The sequence below is a fragment of the Nesoenas mayeri genome (assembly GCF_963082525.1).
Source record: "Nesoenas mayeri genome assembly, chromosome: 12".
NCBI classification, from domain to species: Eukaryota; Metazoa; Chordata; class Aves; order Columbiformes; family Columbidae; genus Nesoenas; species Nesoenas mayeri.
The window spans coordinates 14,085,425-14,112,853 of record NC_137547.1 but is presented as its reverse complement, the minus strand read 5'-3'; the positions used below and the strand labels follow the sequence as shown (position 1 = coordinate 14,112,853).

The 27,429-nt window shown below is 49.0% G+C and overlaps 2 protein-coding genes across 2 annotated transcripts in view; both read right to left on the bottom strand.

Annotated features, from left to right (window-relative positions):
* ATP6V0D1 (ATPase H+ transporting V0 subunit d1) overlaps positions 1 to 21,321 on the bottom strand; it is a 33,819-nt gene extending 12,498 nt beyond the window's left edge. Inside the window, exons 1-2 of the mRNA XM_080351993.1 lie at positions 21,175 to 21,321; positions 11,370 to 11,541 (exon numbers count right to left, since the gene is read on the bottom strand). Of these exons, the coding sequence (XP_080208119.1) occupies positions 11,370 to 11,541; positions 21,175 to 21,304 (302 nt within the window). The 5' untranslated portion in view covers positions 21,305 to 21,321. The remainder of the gene's footprint in view (positions 1 to 11,369; positions 11,542 to 21,174) is intronic.
* A 1,615-nt stretch (positions 21,322 to 22,936) lies between these two features.
* AGRP (agouti related neuropeptide) lies at positions 22,937 to 24,121 on the bottom strand (the record flags this gene model as incomplete). The annotated part of the gene is made up of 3 exons (XM_080352155.1): positions 22,937 to 23,128; positions 23,571 to 23,665; positions 23,947 to 24,121. The coding sequence occupies 3 exons, from the start codon at positions 24,119 to 24,121 to the stop codon at positions 22,937 to 22,939; spliced, it is 462 nt and encodes a 153-aa protein (XP_080208281.1).
* Between the last annotated feature and the right edge of the window lie 3,308 nt (positions 24,122 to 27,429).

Sequence of the window (27,429 nt, the reverse complement as noted above, 5' to 3'; positions counted from 1 at the left end):
TTGGGATTTTAAAATCCCTTGTTCTCCCTGCTAGAGCTCTAACTCTAAAGAGTCAGATGATAGAAAAGACCTGAAGAAGCTTCTTGACAGGAGTTGCTCCAAAACAAACAAGATCAGGCCTGAACTAGAATGGCAGAAGGCGCCACGCACATCTGGAGCCGGAGCTCTGTTGAGTTCAGGCTTCCCATGTGTACCTGAGTACTGAAGAGAGGGAAGTTCAGGTCAGCACACCAGGACTGGAGCAGAGGCAGGGACAGCAACACTGCACAATTGTCATACAGGCATTGGGATGATGCTGGTCTTTATATTTCTGAGCTACCAAGAGGACATAGTGCAACTCTGTTTCTCTTTGAACCACATCAAAGGCAGCTAAGCAGAACCAGCTAAAGGCAGATTTTGGTAGTTCCTACTACATGGGCTTACCACCTCTCAAATATGCTCAAAGGGCACGTCCATGAACAAATCCACACCTTAGTTCCTCAAAGAGGTGCTGCATTTTCTTCCACACTTCAGGGCTGGGTAAAGGCACCTCCAGGCCCCGCTATCTTTGCAGAGAGCCTTTCTGTGTTTGCAGCCTACCCTTCCAGGGACCTTCAATCTAGAACCACAGCAATCAGCACAAGCTTTATGTACTAGGAAACCTCCTTTTGCCCTTTAATCCACAAGATCACTATCCTCCCTCCTGTTTGTGCAACTCTCACCATGGAGATGATTGCAATCTCCAGGACAGCAAGAAGAGCCTGTTTATGAGAACGGAGGGTAAGTCCCCTGCAGTAAGCACCTGGTTCCTGGTAAATACAAGCATCTGCACCCTCACACAGATGCATTACCATGAGGTGTGTCAGACCTGGGATACAGCGGATCACTGCCCAGCTCCACCACCTGCCCTCAAACTCAGAAGTTTGCTTAGTGCAACACACAAGCTTTCAGGAAAGACCACATGTAGGAACACTCTCACCAAACAAAGTCAACAACAGACCAAATTTGATTCTTCAACCTAGTCTACAGTGAAAGAAAAAGCAAGGAAATACAGTTATTGCACATAGCATATCTCTTTCCTAGTCCCAGCTTGCCACAGATCTTGCTCTCTGCAAGGTATTTGCAACCTGGAAGGAGTCTAGCCAAAGTCAACCACACAAAAGGAAATGAGGGAAAGTGCCTGGAGCCCTTTCTGTTCGCAGGTCTTCAGAGTAGCTTAGCTCCTGGCTTGCTGGAGCCACACTGAGCTCATCCATGCACACCCTGTCCAGCTCAGCAGGAAAGCCACAGCCAGGTTTGGGGAGAGCAGCCCAAGTCCAGCCTTCTTGTGAGAAGCCCCTGCTTTCAGACCAATGGTCTGAGGAAAGACAAGCCAGATGGCTTCCACTGCCAGAGTGCAGAGCATGGCTCTCCCCATTTCATTTATACCCCTTAACTTCCTTGCTTCCTCATCCTTCAGGGAAGTCTGGGGAAATGCAGAGTCGACAGATCAAATGCCAAGGCCTCTAAAGGGGCCTTCTCGAAAGAATATTTTACTTATCTTTTGAAAGAGTATTTTACCTATCAAGACTACTTAAATTTTGCTGTCAGAGAAGGATTCATCCCTACAGGAGGAGTTACCATGCGCAAGACAGAAGGGAAATTTCTCATTCACATTTCCACTGTGACAGCATTTCAAACCTTTACAATAACAAGAGAGCTGCAGCAGGACAAAGGTTTTCTTGTGCCTGCCAAGGCCAGGCAGACACCAGCATTAGTTCCTAATCCTTCCTGAGAGCTCCCATTTCCTTCAAGCAAGCCCAGAGCACACTTACACTCAATCCCTGCTTCATCACAGTAAAACCAGCCACAGCTCAGTCAATCATGACTACAAGGAAAGTCTTCTAGTGCCAGGGCAGCTGGAAAAGCTTCTCATCTGTGGAAGGGGCAACACTTGCCTTCCTGTGCCAGGTCCCAGCAAGAACACATCTGCCTCCATTAGCACAGCTGTAGTAAGACCATAGCAGAGGTCCTGGATACATTGGCATTTCTTCCCAGGCTCAAAAAATTCAATTTATTACAATGGCAGCAGTTTTCCTAGAAACTTCCAACTACTTGTTTAATAGAATAGCTTTTGTCATCATCTTCTTCACCTCCTATTAGGTTCTGACCAGCTTCAAATACTTCAGCTTTCATGGTTAATGCATGTTCAGACCATTCCAAGAGCATTTTAACCTTCATGAGCCCTCAGTGCAGCTAACAAGAGGACCAGACTACGGAACATGTTGGAAAACAGGAATAGTTGGCCACTTGCAACACCACTAAGTCTTACTTGGAGCCTCCTTGGCACAGAAAAGAGATTAGGATGTAGGATGGTCTGGTGGAAGACTGGAGACAGGTAGAAGGATCAAGAAGCTCCTTGGTGAGGATGAACCTCTGCACCAGCTCGCTGGGAGCACTCAGGAGGAGTTCAGAGGAGAAAGCACTACATGGAGGCTCTACATTAACTACAGCCAGTGACATGAGGTGGTAGGGCTTTAATTACGTGGTGAAATGGCACCTTATCTCAAGCTCCCAACCTCATCTCCACAAAGACCGGAGCAAAACTCTCTCAAGCAAGAATGTATTTCACACTCCTGCAATGAGCTCCTGTCTGTCCACACAGGGAGACGGACACAAACAGTGTGGATGTTCAGCCCGAGTCTCACATACACAGTTATGCCCTGCCTCACTCTTCCCATCACCTGCTGAACTGAAGTGTGGTGTATTCCAGAAATTTACATTCACAGAAATACAATTTCAGTCGATACTGAGAAGTATCAGTAATGTCTCACAGAAGAGTAGAATTTCTTATTACAGAGTCAGCAAGCATAGAAATATCATCCACAGCAGGGGACAGATGTTGGCTTACACCTTTCTGAAGTCTGAGACAACCAGGAACAGGATCTTCACCCCTGCAACACCCACTTCAGCACAATATGCACTGGGCAACACATAAAAAGAACAAAGCCAGGCTATGATACACCAAAAGGTGTGCGTGTGTGGGGAAACATTCTTTCCAGCAGCAACAGGTCAGAGAGATCATTCCCACTGCTGCTTTTGTGAGGTACAGTCTCAAGCAGGCACAGCAGAGACCTCTCAGAGAAAACAGAGGAGAGCCAGACTCCAGAAGTAAAGTTCTGGGATAGCCAAGCACGGATTGGTATCCAGCAGAATCAAGGAGAGCATACATGCAAAAGCCACATACAGACACTTTGACAAGAATGCCTTCCTCCTTTTGTAGTTACTTAAGTGCAGTTACAGATAAGTGAGACATGCAAGAAAGATTGCAATGGCTTGCTGAATATTGGAAAAGGTTTTTTTAGCAGGGGAGCAGGTAAAATGCATGAAAGCTCACCACATGAGGCATTTACAACTTGACCTGAAGGCACTCAGGCATAGCCCTGCATGGCAGTGACTCCAAGACAGTTAGGGCTTCTCCATCCCCCACTTGCTAATCTAATCTGATCATAAAGAGTCATTGTCATATAGCAGATAAATTGGCTTTTTTATTGCTTTCTGCTCCAGGATACTAAAGAAACCGTAAACAATACTGCAAGCGGTCACAAAGCATGACTAACGACAGAACATTGCATGACCTGTGTTTCTCAGGGATTCTCTGAAAACCTTGCCAAACTGTAACTTAACAGCTGCTCTGCCCTGCAAGGGGTCACAAGGACAGCCCTCAGTGTCCGTGGCAGAGCGCAGCAGGCTGATGCAGAAGTGCACGGCAGGGAAGAGCCAGGCTGCAGCTCGGGGGTTTTGCCAGGATGGGTTAAGGTATTGCATTGCTCAGGCAACTTTAATGCTTTCCAAAACCAGCATTAGACTTTTAATGCAGACTAATGCTAGCAAGGCAGAAGTCACTATGTGATTGCATTGGGGTTACTCAGATTACTGTAGAAGCATTTGTTTATTTTGGGATGAAAAACGGAAATCTCCAGCAGGATTAGAGCAGTGCTCTGAACTCAATATGAATTCTAGAGACAACTTTAAATTATGATGAAGTTTTGACTATAGTCACTTCAGCATCTAGTGCTTCTTTCTTGCAGCCCATCCAGCTCACGTATTCAGGAGCTGGCAGGGAAGTAACCTAAGGAAAAAGTTTGTGGCTGGTTGAACCGCTGCTTCCTTGGGGTTGTGCATAAGTACACAGTCCCATCTCTACATCCCACTGGGTTCGAGACCTGAGCAAAGGTGCTGGTATGCAGAGCCACTTCTCACACCCCACTGAAGCTCTGAATGTAAGCAGTCATGGGGGAAAGCAATGTGCAGACTTCAAAGCCCAAAAGAGCAGCAGTCAACACTAAGATTAGCACCAACAGCTGAGATGCTTGTATCTGGAGTGTTGTTTTACGATAATTAGTAAATAACTGTACAGCTGTCCTGAACCAGAAAGCAGAGGGATGTTGCACACCCAGAAGATCCCAGTGCCTCACTGAGGCTTGTTCAAGTAATAGTAGATGAACTGAGTCAAATCCTCAGATGAGTTTTTCAGCTCAGACTAGAACAAGTCAGACCAACAGCTCCTGGCCAGGAGCAGTTTCACCCCTTGTCTGCAGCTGTAGCTCTGGCAGTCCAGGGAAGAGCAAGAGCAGATGCAGCATGTGATGGCCTCTGCTCAAAGCATGCTGATCTCTTCCTGTCTTTGCACACTCTTTCCTAGAGTCACACCAAGAAAAACCACACCTAAGTGGTAGGTTCGTGAACCTGCCAAAGAAAAAGCTGAGAATTTAATGGTTGCCACCACAAACCAAAGGCACCCCAGCCAATAAGTGGGTGCCCTGCTAAACTTAGATCAACAAGACCAATTCACAGCAAAGAGTTACAACTTCACAGTACGACAGAGGCTGTGGCAGCCTTTCAAATCCAGGCATGTTCTCAGCATTAATCTATATTTAGCTGCATGTCCACATGATTTTTACCATCTTCTAGTGAGCCTAGGTCTCCTGGGACACTGACCTCAGTTTTCCAGTGGTATCATCCTGTAATATATAAGCAGTCATACAGTGTCAGCTGTGTTAAAGGCTAATGAGAAAAAAAAGCTAGATGAAGTACTTTTCATTTTGAGGCTTTATGAATATGACACTGTGTTCCAGATGTAAACAAACCCCTTGAAGCACCAAGGGAATGCTCTTAACACCTTGCAGTATCATGCAAGAGTCTCTGGTTGCTTAAATCTGATGCCTCAAAGATTGACCTCAAAGCTTGAGAAACACTAGTCTGGTATGCAAGGCCCAGTCCTGGCACTCTGTGCCGTGCTGAACAGACTTCAGCACTAATTACATTTTAAATATTGACCGGAAACATCTAATCATGCTGCTTTTACATACACCAGCTGCAACCTCATATACTGTTTTCTTACCTTCTTTACATGTAAAGCACTAAAAACCCCAAACATTCCAAGGATATAAAAGAAGAAAAAACGCTGCACTGTGCAAACTGACATTGGCCCCAAAACTGCTGAAAGCTAAGAAAGCTTTGAGTTTTATGGCCTAAACACTCTTCCTCAGTTCTCAGTGAATGTGTGGTCTGGGCTGAGATAACATGCAAAACATCACTGTGCATACAGACCTGCTGCCAGCAGAAGGCAAGAAAAATCATCATCCCAACATGATGTGCAGTAAACCATGTGGGGTAGACACAAGAATTTGTTTGGCCTGTAAATACTGAAGTACTTTGCAATATTTACGCAAAGTTCTATAGAATTATTTACTGGACTTTAAACTACCACACAGAATCTGGAAAAGGGGACTAGGATCCCAGATGCCCTCAAAAAGTCTTCAGAAGCAGGACCCTTGGCCTCCAGGCCTTCTCTGGGCTGAACTTGCCAGCCTAGAGCACTGGGTGAGGCAAACAGACTGAAAGGTAAAATGAAGGCTGCTAAGGTCCAGCACCAGAAAACCTTGAGAACAGTTTCATTCAAGGAGTGAAGCATGTTACATGGGGACATAAGCATTCAGTGAACGTTCATCCAACTGAAGGCACTGCACATGGTTACCTCTGGAAAAGTTGCAACCACACATAAACTGATCAGAGAAGCACTGATAACCTCTTAACATACTCTTTCCCTCCCTGTTTTATGACTCTAACAGACACACTGTTCAGTCTGTGAAGGGGAAGATTGTGAGAAAGAACACAAGGGAAGCAGAAGGACTGTTCCTGAGAGCTGCAGCACTCAGTGTGTGCCAAGTCCACACATTGCCTCTGGATGAAACAGCATCAGCTTGGATAAGGATGTTATCCAGGGGCAATGTGTTCTCACCTGATCACCCACAGTTTGCATGCCAGAGCCCCTTTTTGGGCCTGCAGAGTTTCATTAAAGATTTATCTATCTTAGTGAAACATGAGCCTACAGCTGCAGCTCATCAGTAGCATTTTGTTGCATCTTTACTGCCATCAAGAACATTTTGCTAGCTTTTCACATCGTTACTGTGCTTTCTAGGGACCACGCTAACACCTTCCAAGCGAAGAACAGCACTGGTCAGTGGGAAGAAGGACATCCTGTTCCAGTTCAAATTCACTGACCAAATGAAGCATTCTCCAGGCACTAGAGGTTTGCGGAAAAAGAAGCATGTCCTCAACATAATATACAGTGAAATTTGCCTTTGAAAGAGTCCATTTCCAATGAGGACAGCCCAAATCACACCGTTTTGAAAGATGACTTCCATGGCCACCACTTAGGCATGCAAACCCCATCTATTTGCACAGACACTGGTTCTGGGAAACTCCACTGAGATCTGTATCCTTTGGGTACAGAGGAGAACAGGTGCAGTTCCGATGCCACCATCCAGAGGACACAAGTCTGTCATCATTTCCAGACCATTAGTTACATGCCCTCTTATTTTGAGTATTGCATAATCCCTCCAAGAACTTGGCTTATCAGTTCAACTTTGCACTCCCTGCAAACAGGGAAGCTGTTTGTCAGAAACCTGTGCTTCTCTGCCAGAAAAGGCTCATAAACCTTTTATTGCAGGATCCCCAGCTGCTACGGTAATTTTTGCTTCCCAGTCCCATCGCTGCCAAGGAGTCAAAAACTGATCAAAGAGAGTATAACGTACTTTTTAACTAAAGCAGCATTAGGAAACACCCTTCATAATGTTGGATTTGCCCAAGTAAACGCAAGTGTCTGTAACATATAGCCTTTGGAGTTTTTTCTTCCACTAGAAAAGACTTCAAAAGCATGTAGTTTATTTTGTAACCTCTGCAGTTATGCCAGGACGCACACTCCAGTATATTTAGAATAAAGACAGGCAACTTCCTACTCCAGAGAAGAGGATTGTTGCTCTTCAGCTCAAGTAGCAATTGAAACAACTTGGCTCCAGGAAAATCACTGCTGCAAGATGAAGTTTGAACTCAAAAGTTGTGCAGCAGAAACTAGATCTATCCAGTGCAGGGGAGAGGTTGAGCAGGACTGGGTCAGGGAGAAGGTAATAGAGGGAAGTGCCAGCTAAGAAAAGTCATGTGCAAGGGGAAAAGGTACATGCAGTCTCATCAAAAACATGTCTTGTGACCACAAAAACATACCAAAAGCCAAGTTCCCAGCTGCATCCTCAGGGCAACAAAGAACCCGCTCCCAGCCTAGCAGACAGGTAAGGTAAAGACAAAAGATGACCTAGTCTGTCCTCTGAGGATGGGCTTGATCGCAGGTCTGGAAAACTTATTTAGACCCAGCTGCCCCTCAGACCTCCCTCCCACAGCGACCTCGGTTTCTGCAGGTACCAGCAGCTCCCACACCTGAGCACAAGCTTGAATCCTTCTCTGCCCACCAGCTTGTTGCAAGGGCTCAGGGGGCACAACAGCTGACAGAGCCCTCACCTCAGGCTGCTGTGAAACCAGACTCCCCAGAGCAGGGAAGAGACTGTGCTGAAGCAAGGGAAAACACAAAACCAAGAAACCCACACAACACAGAAACACCTTTCCAACCCCCCTAAAAAAACACAAACTGAAAATCTGATCAGACTACAGCAGGCTAGAGTCAGGAGCAACACCACAATAAATGATCCTATCTAAACCATATACAGCAACGCTGGAAGAAACAGGACATGGCACCACGTCAGCTAACAGAAAGAACAAAACCTTTACAGAAAGGCAGGGCAGCACATCACTGAGAAAAACCCAAAACTCACTTCCATCCCACAAGTCAATATGTGCTTGTTGAATTCAGGAAGTGGGTTTTGCCGTTTCAAGTACACTTAATACCTGTTTGTCACTGCCCTACAGAACATCGCTGCATTCCCTCAGCCAAGCAGTGAATTGTTTGTGTTGGAGCAGAGATCTTAACAGCCAATTTGTGCCTATCGGTCAGAAACCTCTACGATCGGCTAAAAAACACAGGGAAGTACCAGCAATCTCCCAGCAAGACTCAGGGCTAGCAGGTGTTTTATAGAGACCGTCACAGGCTCAACAAGTTGAGCTTTTCCTCGCCACAACACACAGTGGCAGAGGCCGCCATCTATAGCCACCACTTGAAAAAAACAAAAGGGAAATCGGCCAACTTCCTCAATATTTTGGTACTAACACCACAACACTTGCCACAGAAGAGTTCCTGGAGAGGATCGGAGCCAGGAAAGAGTCAGTGTGGTGCCAGGAGAGGAGCACAACAGGACTTCAATAAAAAGAAATCCATACCAAAAAAAACCCCAATACCACCAAACTCAGTGGCAGCAAGAGACGTGGGGAATTAAGACCTTGCTTTGGAGTTGCTGCCTAGCTGCATTCTTAAATATTTCTTTTTCATGTGCTTTTAAACACTGTCCTTTCCCCTAAGCTCAGGAGAAAAGTTAACTCTTGCTCACCTCCACAGGTGACCTTTCTTGGGACAGCACACACCTGGGGACAGGCAGCCATAGGACGGGAGTGCCACCTTCCGGCAAGTCATGGCCAGTGCTGCCTCGTCTCCTCGGAGCTGGGCAAGGAGAGCTCACCAGCACAGACATCCTCCTAGGGTTCCAGAGCCCCAGCACCATCCCTATTGCTGCTTCTCCTTCCAGTGTCCTCACCTAGTTCATGGGCCACTTAAAAAGACAAGAGAAATGACATAGCATGGTCCCATATGGGGACGAATGGCACAGCTTAGGCAGGTTGCCTCTGGAGTAGTCAGAGGGGACAAAGACTATGTCTTCTCCTGAGATCAGACAGCTCCCCACATCTTCTCAGCAACGTACCCTGCGTCAAGATCTGAGCAGCCTCCAAGAACAAGCACAACAGTCACCTGTCAATCAACTCAAAACCAGCCCAGAGGTCCAGCGGGACATTCATGAAGAAGCAAACCTCACTGTTTTTTAAATGCTTGATCCACCACCTGGCACCAGCCATCTACACCTTGGCCACTCTTGGTGAGACGGTACCCAAGTGTTTATCCAGCCTCAATGGGCCTGTCTTGTGCAAGGTTATCCAACATTTAGAATAAGGCAAAAAATGTAAGTACTTACACAAAGGTAGTAGTGAATTTCAGAGCTGAAGTGGACCTGCTACAAAACATTTCTTTCCATTTTAAGCCAGACACACCTCCTGCAATTCCACTCAATTTTGAAAAATCTCTGTTTACAATCCAATGCGCCTCCCAAGAGAGTCCCAGTGAACTTAAGCTTTCCTCCTGCAGGAGGCAGCCCTGCAAAAACTTTCCATATCTTTCTACCATTTTCTATTTCAGTTCAGCCTGTATAGTTTTAGCATATGGACACATTTGGTCGAGTACAATTTCTTCTTCTGATCACCTGGTACCTCACTTGCCCTGAACTGTCTTTACCATTTCCTCCTCAAGTTTCATTAACTACCCTAAAATAAAGGAGTGGGAAATAGTTATGTTGAAAAGGCAAAGATAAATCACCCCATTATGACTGTGTGTCCAGCCAGAGTGGAAGACAAAGTGGCACAGGCTTGTCCCAGCGTCACCCAGGGCAAGCAGGATGACATAGAACCTCTTGTGTGCACAGGCACAACACCATCCCCAGCACTGCCAATATCCTTTGGCCAAACATCTCTAATGACACTGCCCACACACAAGCCTGGGTAAGATCAAGGCTAATGGCACAAGTACTCGCTGTCAGCCTCTGAACAAAGCTGCTCTCCACTCCAACTATTTGGGATGTGCATCGGAAGTTTCACAATGTCAGTAGATCATCTTCTCAGAGATGCAAGTTAAAGTCATGTTCTGTTGAACAAGAAATTCACTTTTGTCCATCCATATCTCCTTACTAGTTAGAGAAGGCCACTGGCTATACAGCTTGCAAGCCAAACCACAGCTTACAGGAACACACAGGAAAAAAGACAATTTTACTTCCATGTTTCAGATGCAAACTAGCACAACTGGCATCCCACCAAGGCTAGGAAGTTCATGTTATGACTGATTAAAACAAGAGCACAGGGAAGCAGAGGGTTGTGCAAAACCGCTCGGAGAAGATACTTGTGAGAACACTGCACTATTCCAAGCTTTCAACATCAGCTGAACCTGCCATGGAAGTGCATCCACCCCATGTCTTTTCATGCCCTGACAGAGATGTGCTGAGGCTGCTGCAGCCCTGTCTTTCCCTGCTGCACATTCCCGGCCCTCCCTTGCCCTAGTTCTGGTGTTTGCTGGATCCCACTGAACTGCTTGAGAAATAAATCAGCCAAAGATTAACCCCAAAAGAGAAAAGTTGTTCAATTTTTGTCCAGTTTAACTCCCTGAACCCATCTGCTTTGGGGCTGGAGGAAGGCCTACAGCCCCTGGAGTGGGACAGCAGGATCACAGCCACCCTGACAAAGGCTGATCAACTTCAGTGGGTCAGGCAACTGCTGTCATGCACATGCATAGCACGTGTATGTTTTGCAGCAGGATCACGTTATGAAAATCCCAGGAACATTTAACACAAGGGACAAGGGAAAGTGACAGCTCTATTAGAGACTGAAACAGTTCTGCAGTGGAAGGCAACTATGCAGCAAGGAAGCACACACATCCTGGGAGCAGAAGCCTTTAACAACCTACCCTGTTTCCCTGAAAGTAAGACGTACCCTGAAAATAAGCCCTAGTATGATTTTTCAGGATTTTTGAGTATGCTTGAAACACAAGTCCCACTCCAAAAATAAGCCCTGGTTACAGTTCATTTAAAAAAGACAATTTAAGTAGTGTCCAGGCAGCTACACAGGTAAAAAAGTAAAATCTTTTGGAGCAAAAGTTAATATAAGACGCTGTCTTATTTTTGGGAAAACAGGGTATTGATACTGTGCTGCTGGTTTGAGATCTCTATATACAACCAAAACCGTTTCATTCAAGAAGCTGCACAGAACATCACAGCTCCAGGGCTGAACGTCAAAAGCAGCTCAGAGAGCCCTCAAGTCTGGAAAAACATCAGCATTTCAAATGCTGCTCTTGAACAGCTGGTACTCACGTGATGAAGTCCAGAAAACTTGCTAGGGGCTCATATGCATGGTTCCTCATGTGACGAAACTCCACCACCATCTTCTCCTTCAGCTTGTCATCTATGACAGAGACGGTGAGTGGGGAGGCTTCATTAGCCAGGAAGTTCCCATAATCTGTGCTCTGGAGGTGCAGTTTCAAGTCTGAAAAAGGAAAGAATAATTCCATTCTACAAGGTTTGTGTTGAGGTTGGGATTTTTTTTTTGAGCATACCCAAGAAAGCTGTTCCTCAGCACTTCTCTAGGTATTCTCTTCTCCAAAAGATCACCTAGACAAAACCCATGTGGTAAGTCATCCACTTAACATTTGTGCTTGGTTTTATCACAGACAATCCAAATGCAGCAAAAGCTCAGTGTTTCAACATACCAGCGTTGCCCCATCTTAAAGAGTGAACTGTGACACTATCTGTATAACCGAGCACACACCTGTGTCTCCTGTCCACTATGCTTGATCAAGGCAGAAAGCTACTGATTTTCTAGGAAGTATTTGCTAGAAGTCTAGAAAACAAAAACAAACACACACACACAAAAACCCACACAACAAAACAAAACCACACACTTATTAAGCATTTCTTCTAGCCTAAATGGTCCTGGTTGAAGGCTTCTCTGAAGCAATCACGACCGAGAACCTATCTGCACCCACAAGCAAGTTTCCTCAGATACTAGTGATGTGGAGGGATCTGAAAAACTTTCAAAGTCAGAGACACAAACAGCAACCTTGACATTATAAAGCAGCTAGTTATTACATTATCAAGTCACTCCAGATAATTGCACTAATAAAGAGAAGTCAGGCATCAAGAGGCAGAGAGGGGCTGGTAAAGATGAAGGCCATTTAAATCCATCTCGTATGGTAAGCAACCACTGCCCAGGATGGAGGACCATGCTCAGAAGCCTTTCCCTCTCCCAGTTCCAAGTAGAAGAAGCTTTCGTTTCTTCCGTTACCCTTGCTGCAGGTCAGGTGCCCAACCAAGCTGCAGTCCTGGCCAACAAGCAACCACAACATGCTGAGCTCTGTCAAGATAAAAGCCCTATTTGAGCCAAAAGCATTTAAACGTCTCTATGGAAAAACTGAATCCAGAACTGAGGAACGTCATATAAGCCTACTCCTCAAAGCTCTACTACTTGCTCTGGTACATAATGTTCATCTTCCTCCAGCTTCACCTCACAGGGTCAGTTCGGCAAACACCCTCCCAGGGATTCAAGACCTTTATGGGGAAAGGAGAGTAGCTGGAAGAGTTTAGTCAAACCAGATGTGAACACACTGTCCAGAGAAAACAAAAAGACATTTCTCCCTGGTTTCTTTGAAGCAGGAGTACTGAGGCGGCCTTTCCCTTCCACTGAACTGTGCGAGTCCTCAGCATTATGGCACGAGCATCCACAGCACCGAGGTCAGAGCAAGGACCCAGATTTTAGTGGTACTCTTACTTTTACTAAGGAATTCTGGATGCAATGAAGAAAGCTACTTACCCAACAATGTGCATCATGACTGAAGCAAGGCAGAAACTTAACCTAGATCTCTGCTTCTCAGACTATGCTGCAGCTGAACAGCTGTGGTTTGTTCTACCATGTTTTTGAGGTGGGAAGACATGGTCCAGATAACTCAGGACAATGGAGTTTTCAATATGACCCTTGTCACAACATTAAACACTGGATCATGCCGAAACTCAGAATGCTCCTCACCTCCATGCAGCCCGCACAGGATTCTTATTGACAGTAATGCTTCCCAAACCCTGCAAAAAACCCAGCTCATGGGCAGCACCCTGCATGTGAAGAGTTCTCACCCATCTATTTTGCAATTACTTGATTTTTGACAGCTAAGATACAGTTACAGAGAGGAAATCTACCGGAATTACATCTTAATGAGTTTCAGTTCCTTTTCTGAAAGCTTTTGGATGATGAGCTTTGAGTCCGAGTTGAAATTAAGTTCCACTGTCAGATCAGGGCATGATCAGTTTGCTTTAAGCAAACGCTGCAAAAAGCATGGAGTGAAATTCAACAGTTTCTCAACAAATATGAGAGAAAGGATCCTGGTAAGAGTATTGCACCCATAAAATCAGGCTGCAAGGGAAGGCAGAGGGGACTGTAGTAGATACATTAATGTACCTCCTGCTTTCAGTTCTCCATAATTATGCAGAGCTCTAATGTAAACTAAAGCTGCCCAAAAATGCATGTGATGTTGTTTTGCAGCTATACAGGACCTTGGAGAGGAAGCAGCTAGTGCATATCTTACCATATCTTGCTTCAGGAGGGAAACTTCCAAAGCTTTCAGCTTGTTTCCTCAACTCCAACTCTGCTACACCAAAACCATCAGTTCCTTTTGGTGTGGTGACCTGCAACTCTGGTCTTACTTTTGAGGCTGCAAGAAGTGACCTCACTATCAGGTTACTTGATGTTAGAGACCCAGCAACAAAAAAAGTAGAGTTTGCTGTACCATCCACTGCCAGGAGGTCAGAGCTGCATCATGTTCAGACCAGAGAGCGAAGAACTCCATGCTGTGTCTTGCAGCTTCTCCCTCAACAGCTCCAAGCAAGCTCCCATGGGCTGCTTGGCCAGAGCATTTTGTCCTGCTCGATGAGGGGGTTGCTCCCACACTCCACAGCACAAGAGCCAGCACATCATTATGTTGCAACTGGAATAAGGGCCACGTTTATATAACACTTGGAATTGATTTTTACGGGGAAGGCCAGCCACAACCTGCAGAAACTAAACTCTTTAGAATCTCTTAGAATCCAAGCAGACAGAACATATTTTCAAAAAATTGGACTGGATTTATAAAGCCTGACTCAACGCATCTCAGGGTGCACCAGCGCCTTATGTGAGCCTGTCCTCCTCCAGCTGCTGGGCCGGTCACTGAGCCTTATCCAAGGGGGTTTGCAAGTTTTTAATAAGATGGACTAATCCCGTGGTTTCACAAATCCCCTGCCAGAAGAGCTGTCCCAGTAGCACTGTGACTACCAAGTGGACCCACTGCCGAACAAGCCTCAGACTCTCCAAACGCTGAAGTTCCTATTTCCTAACGCAAGTTCAGACACAGCTGGAGTTGGCCTCTGGGAGCAACAGCAGCACCTCGGCAGGGGCGGCTGCCAGAGAACCCACACGCTGCATGTCGACGAGATGCTGGCTGCGAGTCTTCTGTCATGCCTCTTCCCCAGCTGCCTGCTGAAAGGGAGAGATCTACACCTACAGCCCAGCCACTCCCGGCGAGTTCCTCCAGATGCTGACTAACAGCAGCACGCAGCTTCAACCCATTGCTTTTGAGAGATACGTTTGCCTGTTTCGGCATTTTTTCCAAGCGGTTCATGCACTTTAATAAGCTCACTGAGCCAGCATTTGGCAAGGGAGGGCTTGAATTACCACAATGCTTTTGCTCTCCCTCCTCCCCCACAAAAGCTGGTAAATTATGGCCAGGTCACAGTTCCCAGAAAGCTGCCTTGTGCAAGAACATGACAGCTTCTCAGAACGACAGCCTTTGCTGCTAAGCATTCGAGTAGGGTAGTGCTCAAGATTATCACGACATGTACTTACAGCCACCTCCTTTCAGCTCTCGGATCAGGCCCTCTGGTTTGGATGCAGCTGGCTGTACACGAGGCACAAACAACCAAAACTTAATTCAATGCACCACTGTGCCAACACCACACCTCAACATTTCAGGTGACATTTTCTTGAGGGACTTCAGATCCACAGCAATAATACTATCCTCTCCTGCAAGTTTGCTTTGTCATAACAAGGAATCAAGCCATTACTTAGTCTTTCAGACATCTGTCAGTCAAAGCCTGTCCTCTAAGCCCTACTCAGACAGTGACCCATGGCCTCACCAGCTCATCCTTCCACCTCTTCCTTCCTCAGAATCCTCCTGTAACCACGTTGCAGAGCTTTGAATTAAGTTTAAGGGCTCAAGCACTTCCGGGCAAGGACGGATTTGTCTCCTCACACATAGGCATGGAATTAGCTTTTGCAACTTCCAAGCTGAACTGATGTTTTCACACAATTAACTCCTGTAATCCCGACATCTCACTCCAAAGCACCCAGGGCCATCTCTGCATGTATAAAAACTAAAATACTGTTTGGCATCTCCCAGGCCTGAGGCAGTAAAGCAGCTGAGGGATTACACAGCAGTCTGCAGATCAGCTACATTGCCCACATCTTCATTCAGAAGGCTGCAGCCATTACCGGTTTGTTGTCATCCGTTTGGTCTGTTTATAGCCACCGTAGACACTCCTGAAGCTGCTTCTCTGAAATCTCACCCAAGAAGCACACAGAGACACATCATTCCCCTTAGAATTTAAGACCCCTTCTGTGGCTGCACACCACCACAGTGACGTGTCACCTCTCCTGCTGTCAGGCAGCAAATTCCTCTGGATCAAGCTGGACACAGAGAAATGTCTTCTCTGGCCCTTTTCCTCACCAGTGGTTCACCTCTAGCTCTTCACATTTATTTGAGATGTCCTCTGTACCAAACAGCAGCCTGTGTTTCTAGCCCAGTCCTTCCTGGGGTTAAACTCACCCCTCTCAAAGTTTTGAACCCAGGATGGCCAGGTCTTGCTTCCTTTGGAGACCTTCAAAAAGACAGCTCTTTACTGATCCTTCCAGAAGGCGAGGTAACCTCTCCTAATCTGCCTGCATCCTCACCCCTACATACCCTTTTTTCTCTTCTCTATCAGCAGACCACGCTAAGTCAACTGTAACATGAGAGGTCCAGTACATATACCAACAGAACAGTCTCAGCACCTAGTTTGAGAGGCAACAAATCATTCAGAAGCTAAGAGAAACAAGGCAGAAAACAGTCTCACACTGCAGGAGTCAACAGCGGATGAAAAACAAGAGGAAAGCACCAACAGGCTGCCAAGTGGAAATACCTGCCAGGAAACCCAGACACCATCATCTTCTAATGAGGGGCAGGACCCAAACAAGGGTTGAAGCTGCACCAGTGCTGAGAAACTGACCTCAGCTGCTGTTTGAAGTTTAGCTCAGAGAAGCTATGAAGCAGGTCTCTGCCCAGTAAAGGAGGCCAGAACAAACAGCAAAGAGCCTCTGTTGAACCCTGCAGGAAGCCAGAGACCACAGTGTTTGTTTGCCACCATGATTTAGCAGGCCATGGAAGTGCCATCTTTCTTCCAATATATAGTGATTTCCTTGAGCTTGTTTTAACAGGACAGCTGATTAACCAGCCCCAGCAAGCAGTTACACTGGAGGACACAGGACAAAGCCCCAAGATCAGCAGGACAGCCTTCTGACTACTGCTCTGTTGTGGCATGAGCACCAGCATTCATGGGACAGGAATGGTCTGTACCCTCCTTGGGTCTCACCCTTCCCATACATCCTGCCTCATCTGGGGACAGCTCTTGGGGACAGGGCCAGTCCTCCTGCACAGTCCCAGCAAGCAAGGGTCAGCTTTCCACAACGGGCTCCAAGATGTCAGGAGACAGAGAGCATCATCCTCATGCTTTCAAAAGGTCCCTACCACATTATGGCTTGGCTTCCACACCATCGAGTTCAGGGTTTGGACTGAACCATGCTCAGAATTCAAGATGGATTGAAGCACGACCACACTTGAGGATCATCAAGTGGTTTCTCCTTGCTCGGTTGTACAGCAAAGGAGCTGCATAGGAAGGGATCCATCCCATTCCCTCCACACCCAGGAGAATACCATGAGTTCCACCATGGACCAAGGTGCCAAAAGCACTCTTGTAGGTAGTCTGTAGCTCTGATAGCAATACAACTTCTCTACACAAGAGAGGACACACTGCCCACACAGCTAAGCTGAAAGACAAGCCAGCTCCGGCCTTTTGGGGCCCGAATTCCAGCACCACAGTGATAAAATGGAAGAGAGAAGGGTAGCACAGCCTCTTCCCCTCTTCTCTCAGTGAAAGGAGATATGAAGAGCACTCAGTACGTAACAACAGAAAGCAAAGAGGGGAGAAAAAAGATCCTTGGGACCATGAAAGCAAAAGCACACACTGAACTCAGCGGAAGCCCGATGCACACAGGACGCACTCCCCAATACCCACTTGTTGGAGGCAAGAGCCCACAGCTCTGCTTATCCAGGTCATTGCTCCAGTGTGTCCAGCTGTCCTGTGGTGAGACAACAGGAAGACAGACAGACTTCACCCAAAGTGGATCAGCCATGGGCTCAGTACACTCCAATATATTTAATCACCTCTTCTCTGCATGGAGAAAGAGGGAAGAGGACAGAGTGGGGGAGAAGTGGATGTCTTTACACTGAAGAGGCATTTAGGACAGCAAGCCTTTATCAATCCACTCCTGAGCTGACTGAAAGCAGCACTTCCTTTCTGGGCAGCAAGGACTATGCAGAGCAAACCTGGAAATACTCTTCAAGACTCAAAAACCAACCAACCAACCTGTCCAGTCTTGGTTGATTCCATATCATCCAGCCCTTTATCAAGAGTTTAGTGTTCACTGTGTATCGCTACAGATGCATTTGACAGGAAACAGAGCTTTAGTACATGTGAGGGTACCATCCAGGCAGACCTCTGTGCCCTCTAGCTGCCGTAGTGGGACAGAAGACCAAAAACCTAAGAGTTTTCACAGGACAAATCCACAGCAGACTGCTAAACTGCAGGCTGAGATGCACAAATAAAACATGACAGACCCCTGTGGGGGCACAAGACTAGTTTCACACAGAGCTTAAGCCGAAGACCAGACAGATTCCATACCTCCACATGCACACCACTGGTTCCATATGGTGTGCAAGTCCCCAGTCAAGCCAACTGCACAGACAGAACAGGAACACACACAGAGAGGTGGTGGTGGAAACATGCAGTGTCTGGAAGTCTCTCCCAACAATGGCCCACACTAACAAATTTGAGCCAACTCTCTGCCGCTTCCCCGCTGGTTGTTTCACAGCCTCATTACCCAGCTAGAAGGTGACATGTCTTGCTGCTGGATTTCACCTTACCAATCGCCTTTATCACATTGGCCTGCTGATAACCTACATTCCGGTCTCAGACTGAGCTCTGCTTCTTAAAAGGCAGCACCACTGTCCAACTGCATCAACAGCTTTTCATTCTCCAGAGATGGTACCAGACCTATGACAAGCTATCGTGGCTTTTTGGAGCAGGAGATGGCTCACCATCCTTTTGACAGCAGAAATCTGGGTGATTCATAAACTTGGTTATCCAAGACAGACTCCACTCAAGAATAGATCTATGCTTACACTGCTGAAACAGAGGAAAGCAGCTCTAAGTCCTTCACTGACACCTTGTGTCAGAAGCAGGAATTGGCTACAACAGAGAGGGTCAAGTAGGTTCCAAGCAATACCCAGCACAGGGGTACAGCACACAAGGACCTCCTGCTGAGGGACAACTAAAGCACCGGGACTTTCGGAGCTGAAAGAAAGGATTAAACATATTCTTGCCGAGGGTTTCAAGAGAAACCTTAAACCAAAACAGCTCTCACACCCTCCCCTCCATGCTGGTCATGTTTTCCTGACCCTTCTTAAAGCTAGCTCAGCCTGCCTGATCATAGAGAGCCTATTTGCCTCTATTTCTGACTCATGAAGATGTGAGAGCTCAAATCTGCCCCCTCTGAGATCAGACAAGCAGAGACAACTGAGGACCACACAGAAAAGCCTGACCTCTTCCTTTTGGCAGCAATGGGTGAGTCTAAATCTTGAAACAGAGAAACAAAGAAGTCAATTCCGTCGTGCTTTCAGAGAGATCCAAGCACACAAGAGGGAGCAGCATTTCAGACCTTGAAGCACAACATCCTGCAAGCAATGTCAATACTAGTGACCAGCCAGACACCTGGTTCTCAGGGCCAGCCCCGGAACAGCCTTGGTCCTTCAGGATTTCTCTACAGCCAAGGTGATAATTTGCTCCAGGACTGGGACTAACTGCAGAGCCAGACTCACACTCAAGAGGCAACAGCAAAGACAAAACAGAAATGATAGAGAAGAATGTATGAGTATTTCACACCCAAGTACTTATTCCAGCTGCTAAAAAGCTAGCCACTGCCTGGACTTAGGGCAGACAAGCACCTGGTACAGAAAAAGTACACGTTAAACGTCTGTGGAGCACAGAAAACAGGCACTGAAATGGGAAAAGTAAAACTGAAGGGACAGATGAAAGAAATGGTGTGACCACAGCCCTGTGTAAGTGGCCAAGAGCAACATTCCTTTGAAGAAAAATCCTTCTGCAAGAGCACAGAGGTACAGAAAGGCAAGTGGAGGAGGGATGAGATTGGCAGTGAACTCAGAACTGCCTTCAAGCTCTGAATGGAGCCTGACGAGGAGCGCAGCAGCAGCCACCAGAGAGCTGTCAGGGATGGGACAGTAATAATATCGAGACAAACATATGGGAACTCCAAACAAACTCATTCCAAACGCAGAAAACACCATTCCAAGGGAGACCTACATTTACGTGACTTGGCTGAGAAGGCAAGGAAGGGTGAAAAAAGAGAAGCTATGAACACATAAAGACTCCAAAGAGGAAATTATCTGCAGGGAAGGTGATAAAGTGATAGTTTAAAGCATGCTGAGAATTCTGAATAGCCAGAGAACAGGAACACCTCCCATTGCCCTCCTTCAGGCCCTGGGCTCCACAGCAAGAACAACAGAGACTGCTGCAAGGAGAGAGCTGCAAAAATGTCCAGCTGAAAGGGGGCTCCTCTCCAAAGCAAAAATATCCTGGGTACTTTTAAGGCAGACACTGAGGCACAGGACAACATTCTGTTCCCATTCTGTTGTTTAACATTTGTGTGAGCAGCTCCAGGTAATTTGCATCCAGGGTTCAGCTGGCCAAGGATCTCTCTAGACACTCAATTTAATTTAAATTCCTCAGCGATGATCTTCGATAAAGCTGATTCTTAACTAGTATTTTCAGAATAAAGAATGATCCAATAGTTATAGTTCCATTGACCAAAACAACCAGTCTCTCTGGAGAGGTATGTTTCTCATCTATTTCAACAGAGACCTGGTTCTGATCTTTGTGATTTGTGATCCAGGTTCTGGACACCAAGGAATGAAAACTGCTAAGAAGGTCACTGATACACAGGAATAGTTTAGTATGGTCTAATTAAGATGATGAGCTGACCACAGGTAATGAGCATCACTGCACAAAACCTTCACAGCTCTCCAGGTTTGTACACACTGATCTAGAAAAGAGACAATGGCTGGAAGTTGGAATTAGCCTCAAAAGAGACCTCAAGATTACAAGGGGAGGGTAGTTCACCAGTTAACTTATTAACATCTGCACGAGAATTTTTTCCCTAGCTATCCTTCAATAACAGTAGGTATTTCCCTAGACAAACTAATCCCTTGAAAAACTGATCCTGGGTATCAGGGATTAAGTTACCCCAATAATCTTACTTCTGGATTTAAAAAGGCTTCCTGTGCTGCCTGCCATTTAGGAAGCAAAAGCGCTGAAGAAGAACCATCAGCAAAGCCTGACAAACCAGCCAGACTCCCAGCAACCACAAGACACGCACCAGAGCTACGTGGCCACCCCAAAGCCACCGGGAGCTTAAGCTTCCTCAAACCGCCGCATCAGCTGTTGCAATCACACGGGAAACCGAGTCAGCTGAGCGCAGGGAGAGCAGCCGGGGGGAAGGACCAAGGGCCTGCTCAGCCAAACAGTGAAGAGGGGATAACGCCTTAAAAACACCGCTGTGGGCCCTTTTCCCACTGCCACGCAGCCCCGCACCTCCCCACCGGCCTTCCACCCTCACCCTAGCCGGGCTTTCCCCTCAGCGAACCGGCCGGGCCTCCCCCTCCGCACGGGGGGTGCCCCCCGCCCGCCTCGCAGCGCCACCGCCACTCACCCTCCAGGCTCTCACACTGCACCAGGTTCACGTAGTCCCCTTGCCGGAGCACCCCAGCCTTAAAGCCGCGCACCAGCCCTTCCAGGTAGCCGTTGTCCACGTTAAAATATAGCTCGGGGAACGACGACATGGCGACCAGACGAGAGAGCTATTCCCCCCCTCCCCCCGACCCACCCCCAGCCCCTCACGTGACCCGCGCACGGCGCTTACGTGATGACGCTGCGCGCGCGTCACCCCGCCCTCCTCCACAGAATCAGAGAGTCACAGAGTCGAAGAATGTCAGGGCTGGGAAGGGACCTCCAAACATCACCCGGTCCGATCCCCCCGCCGGAGCAGGAACACCCGGATTGGTGGAACGACTTATTGTTGGTGCCATCTCAAGGCATATCAAGGATAAGAGGTCATTAGGGGCAGTCAGCATGGCTTCTCCAAGGGGAAGTCATGCTTGACCAGCCCCATAGCCTTTTATGAGGACATAGCGAGGTGGATAGGTGTTTCTGCTCTGGTGGGGGGATTCGACTAGATGATCTTTCGAGGTCCCTTCCAATCCCTGACATTCTGTGATTCTGTGATGAGGTTACACAGGAAGGTGTCCAGGCGGGTTGGAATGTCTGCAGAGAAGGAGACTCCACAACCCCCTGGACAGCCTGTTCCACCACCCTCACCGCGAAGAAGTTTCTTCTCATCTTTGAGTGGAACCTCCTGTGTTCCAGTTGTTACCCGTTGCCCCTTGTCCTATCATTGGTTGTCACCCAGAAGAGCCTGGCTCCATCCTCCTGACACCCTTTATATATTTATAAACATTAACGAGGTCACCCCTCAGTCTCCTCCAAGCTCCAGAGCCCCAGCTCCCTCAGCCTTTCCTCACACGGGAGATGCTCCACTCCCTTCAGCATCTTTGTTGCCCTGTGCTGGACTCTCTCCAGCAGTTCCCTGTCCTGCTGGAACTGGGGGCCCAGAACTGGACACAATATTCCAGGTGTGGTCTCCCCAGGGCAGAGCAGAGGGGCAGGAGAACCTCTCTGACCTACTGATCACCCCGCTTCTAACCCACCCCAGATACCATTGGCTTCCTGGCCACAAGGGCCCAGTGCTGGCTCATGGTCACCCTGCTGTCCCCCGGGACCCCCAGGTCCCTTTCCCCTACACTGCTCTCTAATAGGTCATTCCCTATGTTATACTGGAACCTGAGAAAAGCCTGAGGAGATGGTGGTGGAGAGCGGGATGGTGGTGGCCAACAGCAGCGGGGACAGCAGACCCGGGGCCACCGTCCCTGCCGCACTCCCCCATGAGACCTCCTCCATTGCCAGGGAACAGGCTGAAACCCCCCTCAGCCATCTCTTCACCTGTGCACTAGGCTTGAGGTTTTCCCCTGGCACCCACCTGTGGGTTTTTAGGGCTTTTCACAGCGTCGTTTTACTCCCCAGTGGCATATGGGTTAGCGGTAGAGGAGGAGATGCTCTGTGCTGGGTGTGATACCTGTACCCCTCCTGCTGGGAGACCACTCATCCAGCCAGGAAGGGCCCTCCAGGAGCTGTTTGTTTGATGTGGAGGTACCCTGGACTCTTGGCCATGTGGACGCAGTGCCCACCTGGGCACAGGTACCCCGACCGTGCTGCCACCCCTCTCCCCTGAGATCCCAGCCAAACACATTCAACCCTTCCCGCTCGTTGACAGGTTTTGCTATCGGCTGGTTTATTAGAGCTGCGGAGGAGGCGGCAGCGCGCGCGGGCAGGGAGCAGGCGGCCCCGCGGCACGGGGGTCAGTTCTTGCCGCAGGAGGAAGCGGTGCTGAGTTTTCGGCAGTAGCAAACGGAGTTGAAGAAGCGGCAGTAGCAGGTGGCGCAGGGGTCACAGCAGGGGGCCTGCTGGCCAAGGCAGGACTCGAGGAGGCGGATGCAGCGGCGGGGGGCGCGCGCTTCTCGCCCTTCGGCTTGCAGTTCTGCGGATGTCGCCTAAGGGAGAGAGGAGGAGAAGGAAGAGGGAAAGGATTGGTGCTGAACCGCACACCAGAAATAAATGTGTGCGAGAGAGCCAAGAGTGGCTGCTGAAACCTGCCGCTGCCAGCAGTGGGGAGCTCTGTCACATTCAACTTGGGGCCCAGACAATTGGAAATCACCGCTGAGCACCATGGGCACTCTGCACGCATCACTGTCTCATCCATCACATCTCAAGGCCTTTATGCACACATTTGTTTTGAAGCGCAGCCTCGACTTCAGTGAAGGGTGCCATGCCTGCTGCCCCAACACAGGGACTGGGGTCCGAGCCAGGCAAGACACAGCACTGCCCGGTGAGCTCCTGCTCTGTGGAGGCTTCCAGGGGCACGGAGGAGGCTGCTGTGGCCCGAGGCCACCCCGCTCTTTCGGGGTGTCTGTCAGAAAGCTGAGGGAGCGTTACCTGTGGTTCCAGCGTGCTGGCTCTCTGCACAAGGTCACCATTGGCTTCTTGGATGTCCTGGGCCATCGGCTCAAACCCCAACCTGGCAGGAGCTCCTGCAAGATACAGAGAGAGGAGACTGCTGGGGCGACCTGCTCTGATTCTGCTTCCCATGGCTGTGTTCCCTCCTTCCCCCAGACGAAAGCCCTCTACTCCCTGCAGGCTGCCAGGGCAGTGGGAGGGATGAGGCTGCTCCCACAGCGACAGAAGCCGTGCTACTTTGAGGGGATCCCCTGCGTCTGACCCCAGGTGTGGGGTCCCCTCTTCTGTTTTGGGGGCCACATCAGCAAGCGGCTGGTGGGGAGGCAGCAGGAGGACAGGGGGCCACAGGACTCACCTGCCGGCTCTGCAGACATCTCCTCGACTTTCTGTAGCAGGCTGGAGTAGTGAGCTCTGTCGATCCCCTCCAGCCTGCCATTCTCTTTCTGCAGGTGGCTGCGGCTGAGGTCGGCACTGAGGATGGCCTGGATGCCCTGCAGCAGCCCGCAGCACAGCAGCAGAACGTTCAGCATGGTCCTGGGGGACAACCTGTGCAAAGGGCTCCTGGTCAGCATCACGGCCCGAGCAGCACGGCGTTGGCAGGGGCAGCCTGTGCCAGTGCAGCCGCCACACCAGGTTGTTTGCTCTCTTGCACTTGAGAGCCTTTCTTGGGGCACCACACACCTGTGAGCTTCACACGGAACCTCCAGATGTGCCGTGGAGCACCCTGTGTGTGGGCACATTTGAGATCAAGCTGTGGAGGCTGAGCAGCAGAGGGTGGACTGAGACATGAGCTTTTTTGCAGCGGTTCAGGGTCTCCCTGCCCTATGCACAGCTGTCAGAACCTCCAGAACATCGCAGTGCTGTGCATTCTGCATCTGTGTGTGCACAGGCTGCGGCTGAAACATCCAACACGGCTCCTGCCAGGCACTTGCACTCACAGAATGTGGAAGTGCCGCTGGTTTTAAAGACCACAAGCTAATATTTGCTGCCTGGTCTGCGTTTGGGCTGGGGCGTGTGACCAGGACCTTGCAGACAGCAGCCAGTGCTGGGACATCACCAGGTCCCCGCATACTGCCACCAAGGCAGCTGTGTACCCACCAGCAGCTCCATCCTGTGCCATTTTCCACAGCAGCGCTGAGGGAAGCACCACCCAGGGCCCAGCACAGCGCTGCTTCTTGCTTAGCTCCTCTTAACACCTGCTTCTCCTAGTCCCACCTTTTCTTCCCACTCTTCAGCCACCAGCCCTTGAGCCACATTTCCAATGCTCAGCCTTATGGGTGAGTTTACAACAAAGCAACATTACATGGTTGAAGCATGGGAGACCTCCTGCGCATTGCAGCTGGAACAGAAATCTCCCCAAGAGTCCCTGGGAAAGGATGAACTGCTTTGCTACAACTCCTTTGGCAACCAAACCACAGGGTTTGGCCACAATAAACAAATGAAGGGCTTTGAGAAGATGAAGTGTAACGCAGGGGCTGGCAGACAGAGCAGGCAGGGATGTTGTTTTGCCTAAGGACAGCAGCAATGGGCTGGATGTCATAGCCAAGACCCTCCTAGGGGTCTCAAGCCCCTCCGTGCCACCCAGTCACCCGAAAAACCCACCAACTCTTGGCCGCGTGGCTTCTATGTGGGAAGCGTTGGGATGCAAAGTTCTCTTTCCTGGGACATGATCACGAGGTGCCCCCTGGTTGGACCAGCCTGCGTTTTTCACCTGCCCCCAGTGCAGGCCTTGTTCCCCCCTTCCTGCTCACGAGGGGATCCAGCAGAAGGGAGGAAGATGAAGATGAAGCTGTAATGCTGAGCACAGGGTGAGGCTGGGGAACAGGGGCCGGAAGGGGGATCCTCAGTCACTGCCAGCTGCCAAGTCCCACAAAACCCAGTGACTGCTGCTTTGGCAGCCTTGGGGCTCCAGCCCTGGCTCCAGCAGCCCAGAGCTCTCCTCACCTCCCATCCCCACAAAACCGCCCGGCTCTTTGCTGGGGACCCCCACAGCCATGGGTATGGCACCCCAGCACCCGCAGACCCTTCCCGCTGTAAGCACTGACCTCTCCGAGTGGAAAGGGGGTTTGCCAGTCGCTGCTCCGCCGGGCTCGCTGGGAGCGCCGCCACCGCTCTCTGCCTCAACGTCCTCCTCCCCGCATCCTTACTGGAATTTATATTGGCTTTTAATTAAGTGCTGCAGCCACATGACTTTGCTAACTACCAGGTAGGTGGGCTTCTCTGGAAACCGGGCTTTGTTTGGCCAGAGAGGCTGAAGAAAAGCTGCTAAATTAATGTAAACTCTGTTTGAGTTACAAAAGACGTATCCATCATTAGCCAATTGACATGACAAATGCTTTCTGACCACCTGCAAAAATGAAGGGGTGTTTTTCAAGTTTTACATCCTTCTACATGACAAGGAGAAGACAGAAGATTAAGTAATACATTGTTCAGAAGCAGAGTGCTTAGTTTATATGTAACTAATAATTAATAGATGTATTGTAAGTGAGAAACTAAACAATTATAACTAACATCATAAGTTATTTCTTAGTGTAGATGTATTGCACATAAAATTTTTCAAAAATTATAATGGATATGTAATAATTATGTGAATATAAGCAACACAAGAGCATCCAGTCTTGGGAGCACTTATGGAGGGTGATCCCCAGAGCTTCCCAGCACTGTCAATAAAGAATGCTGCTTAACAGTATAAATGACTCTGCTGTTAAGTTTATTTCTTTGTTTCAAGGCAGCCGTCGGGCGATGCACGGGAGGCAGTGTCCCCCTCTGCACCCCGCACAGCTGCGCGGAGGAACAGACCCCCCAGCCCCAAACTCCATTGTTTATTGGGAGTGATCCCCACTGCCCTTCCAGCCCGCTTCTCTTTCCAGCTGTACGCAAATATCCGCACCCTGAGGACATCTCCCAGTTCCCAGTTAGAGAAACACCGGGTCTACAGGCTCCTTTCTCTCCCAAGGCACACTGAGCTCTCTACCAGTTTCCAAAGGGAATATTGCCCACCCACAGCTCCAGGCAGGCATCCACAGTCCAGAGCCTCTAGAAGTTCTCCAGCTCCTGACCACTTGCTGTCTGCGGCTTCTCTAGGCTCCCATCTCTGCATCTCTCCTTCATTTATCCTTTGGAAAACCTGCAGCTGCCCAGAGCTGGGAGCTCTCGGAGCTCCCATGGGCTCGACTTCACTGGGGGAAGGAAGGAACCAGCTGCACGGTTCTCCACAACGTTAATGCTGGATTCCACAGCCATCATATGTGGCTCCTTGAGCTTCTCAGTGTTTAGACCTTTGAGAGCCACTCCAAAACCAAAGGGAGCTGCAGCCAGCCTGATGCGGCCTCAGCCCATCAGTCACAGGGCTGGGCACTAGTGGAGGCGGCAGCTCTGCAGTGTCTCACCGGCCAGGGCTGCAGGGGATGTGTTATGGCTGCAGCATCCCAGCACACCACGTGCCTGCTCCTGCCGTTTCAGCAGAGAGCTTCAAAGCAGCATTGGCATGTGTACAACAGGCAGCTGCAAGGGTGTGCATGTGTACAACCTGCAGCACCCAGCTCTCCGTCAGAAGGACACAACTCCAACACACATGGGCTTTTTGCCAAGAGGAGTCAGGGCCAGAAGGTCCTGCGGTGGGAGATGCTGCTCACGGGGCCTCCACAGTCCCATCCTGTACTGACGGCAGCAGATCTGAGAGTCGTTTGCTAGAAATCCCAGCGACAGATCCAGGAAGGAATCACCTTCCCATTTGAATCTCCAGGTGGACACCCAGGGTGGCAAATTGCCCAGGTACCCAGTGACCCAGGGGCTGCCAACTCCTCTGCTTCCCCCTGGCACCCCCCTCCACCCGCCT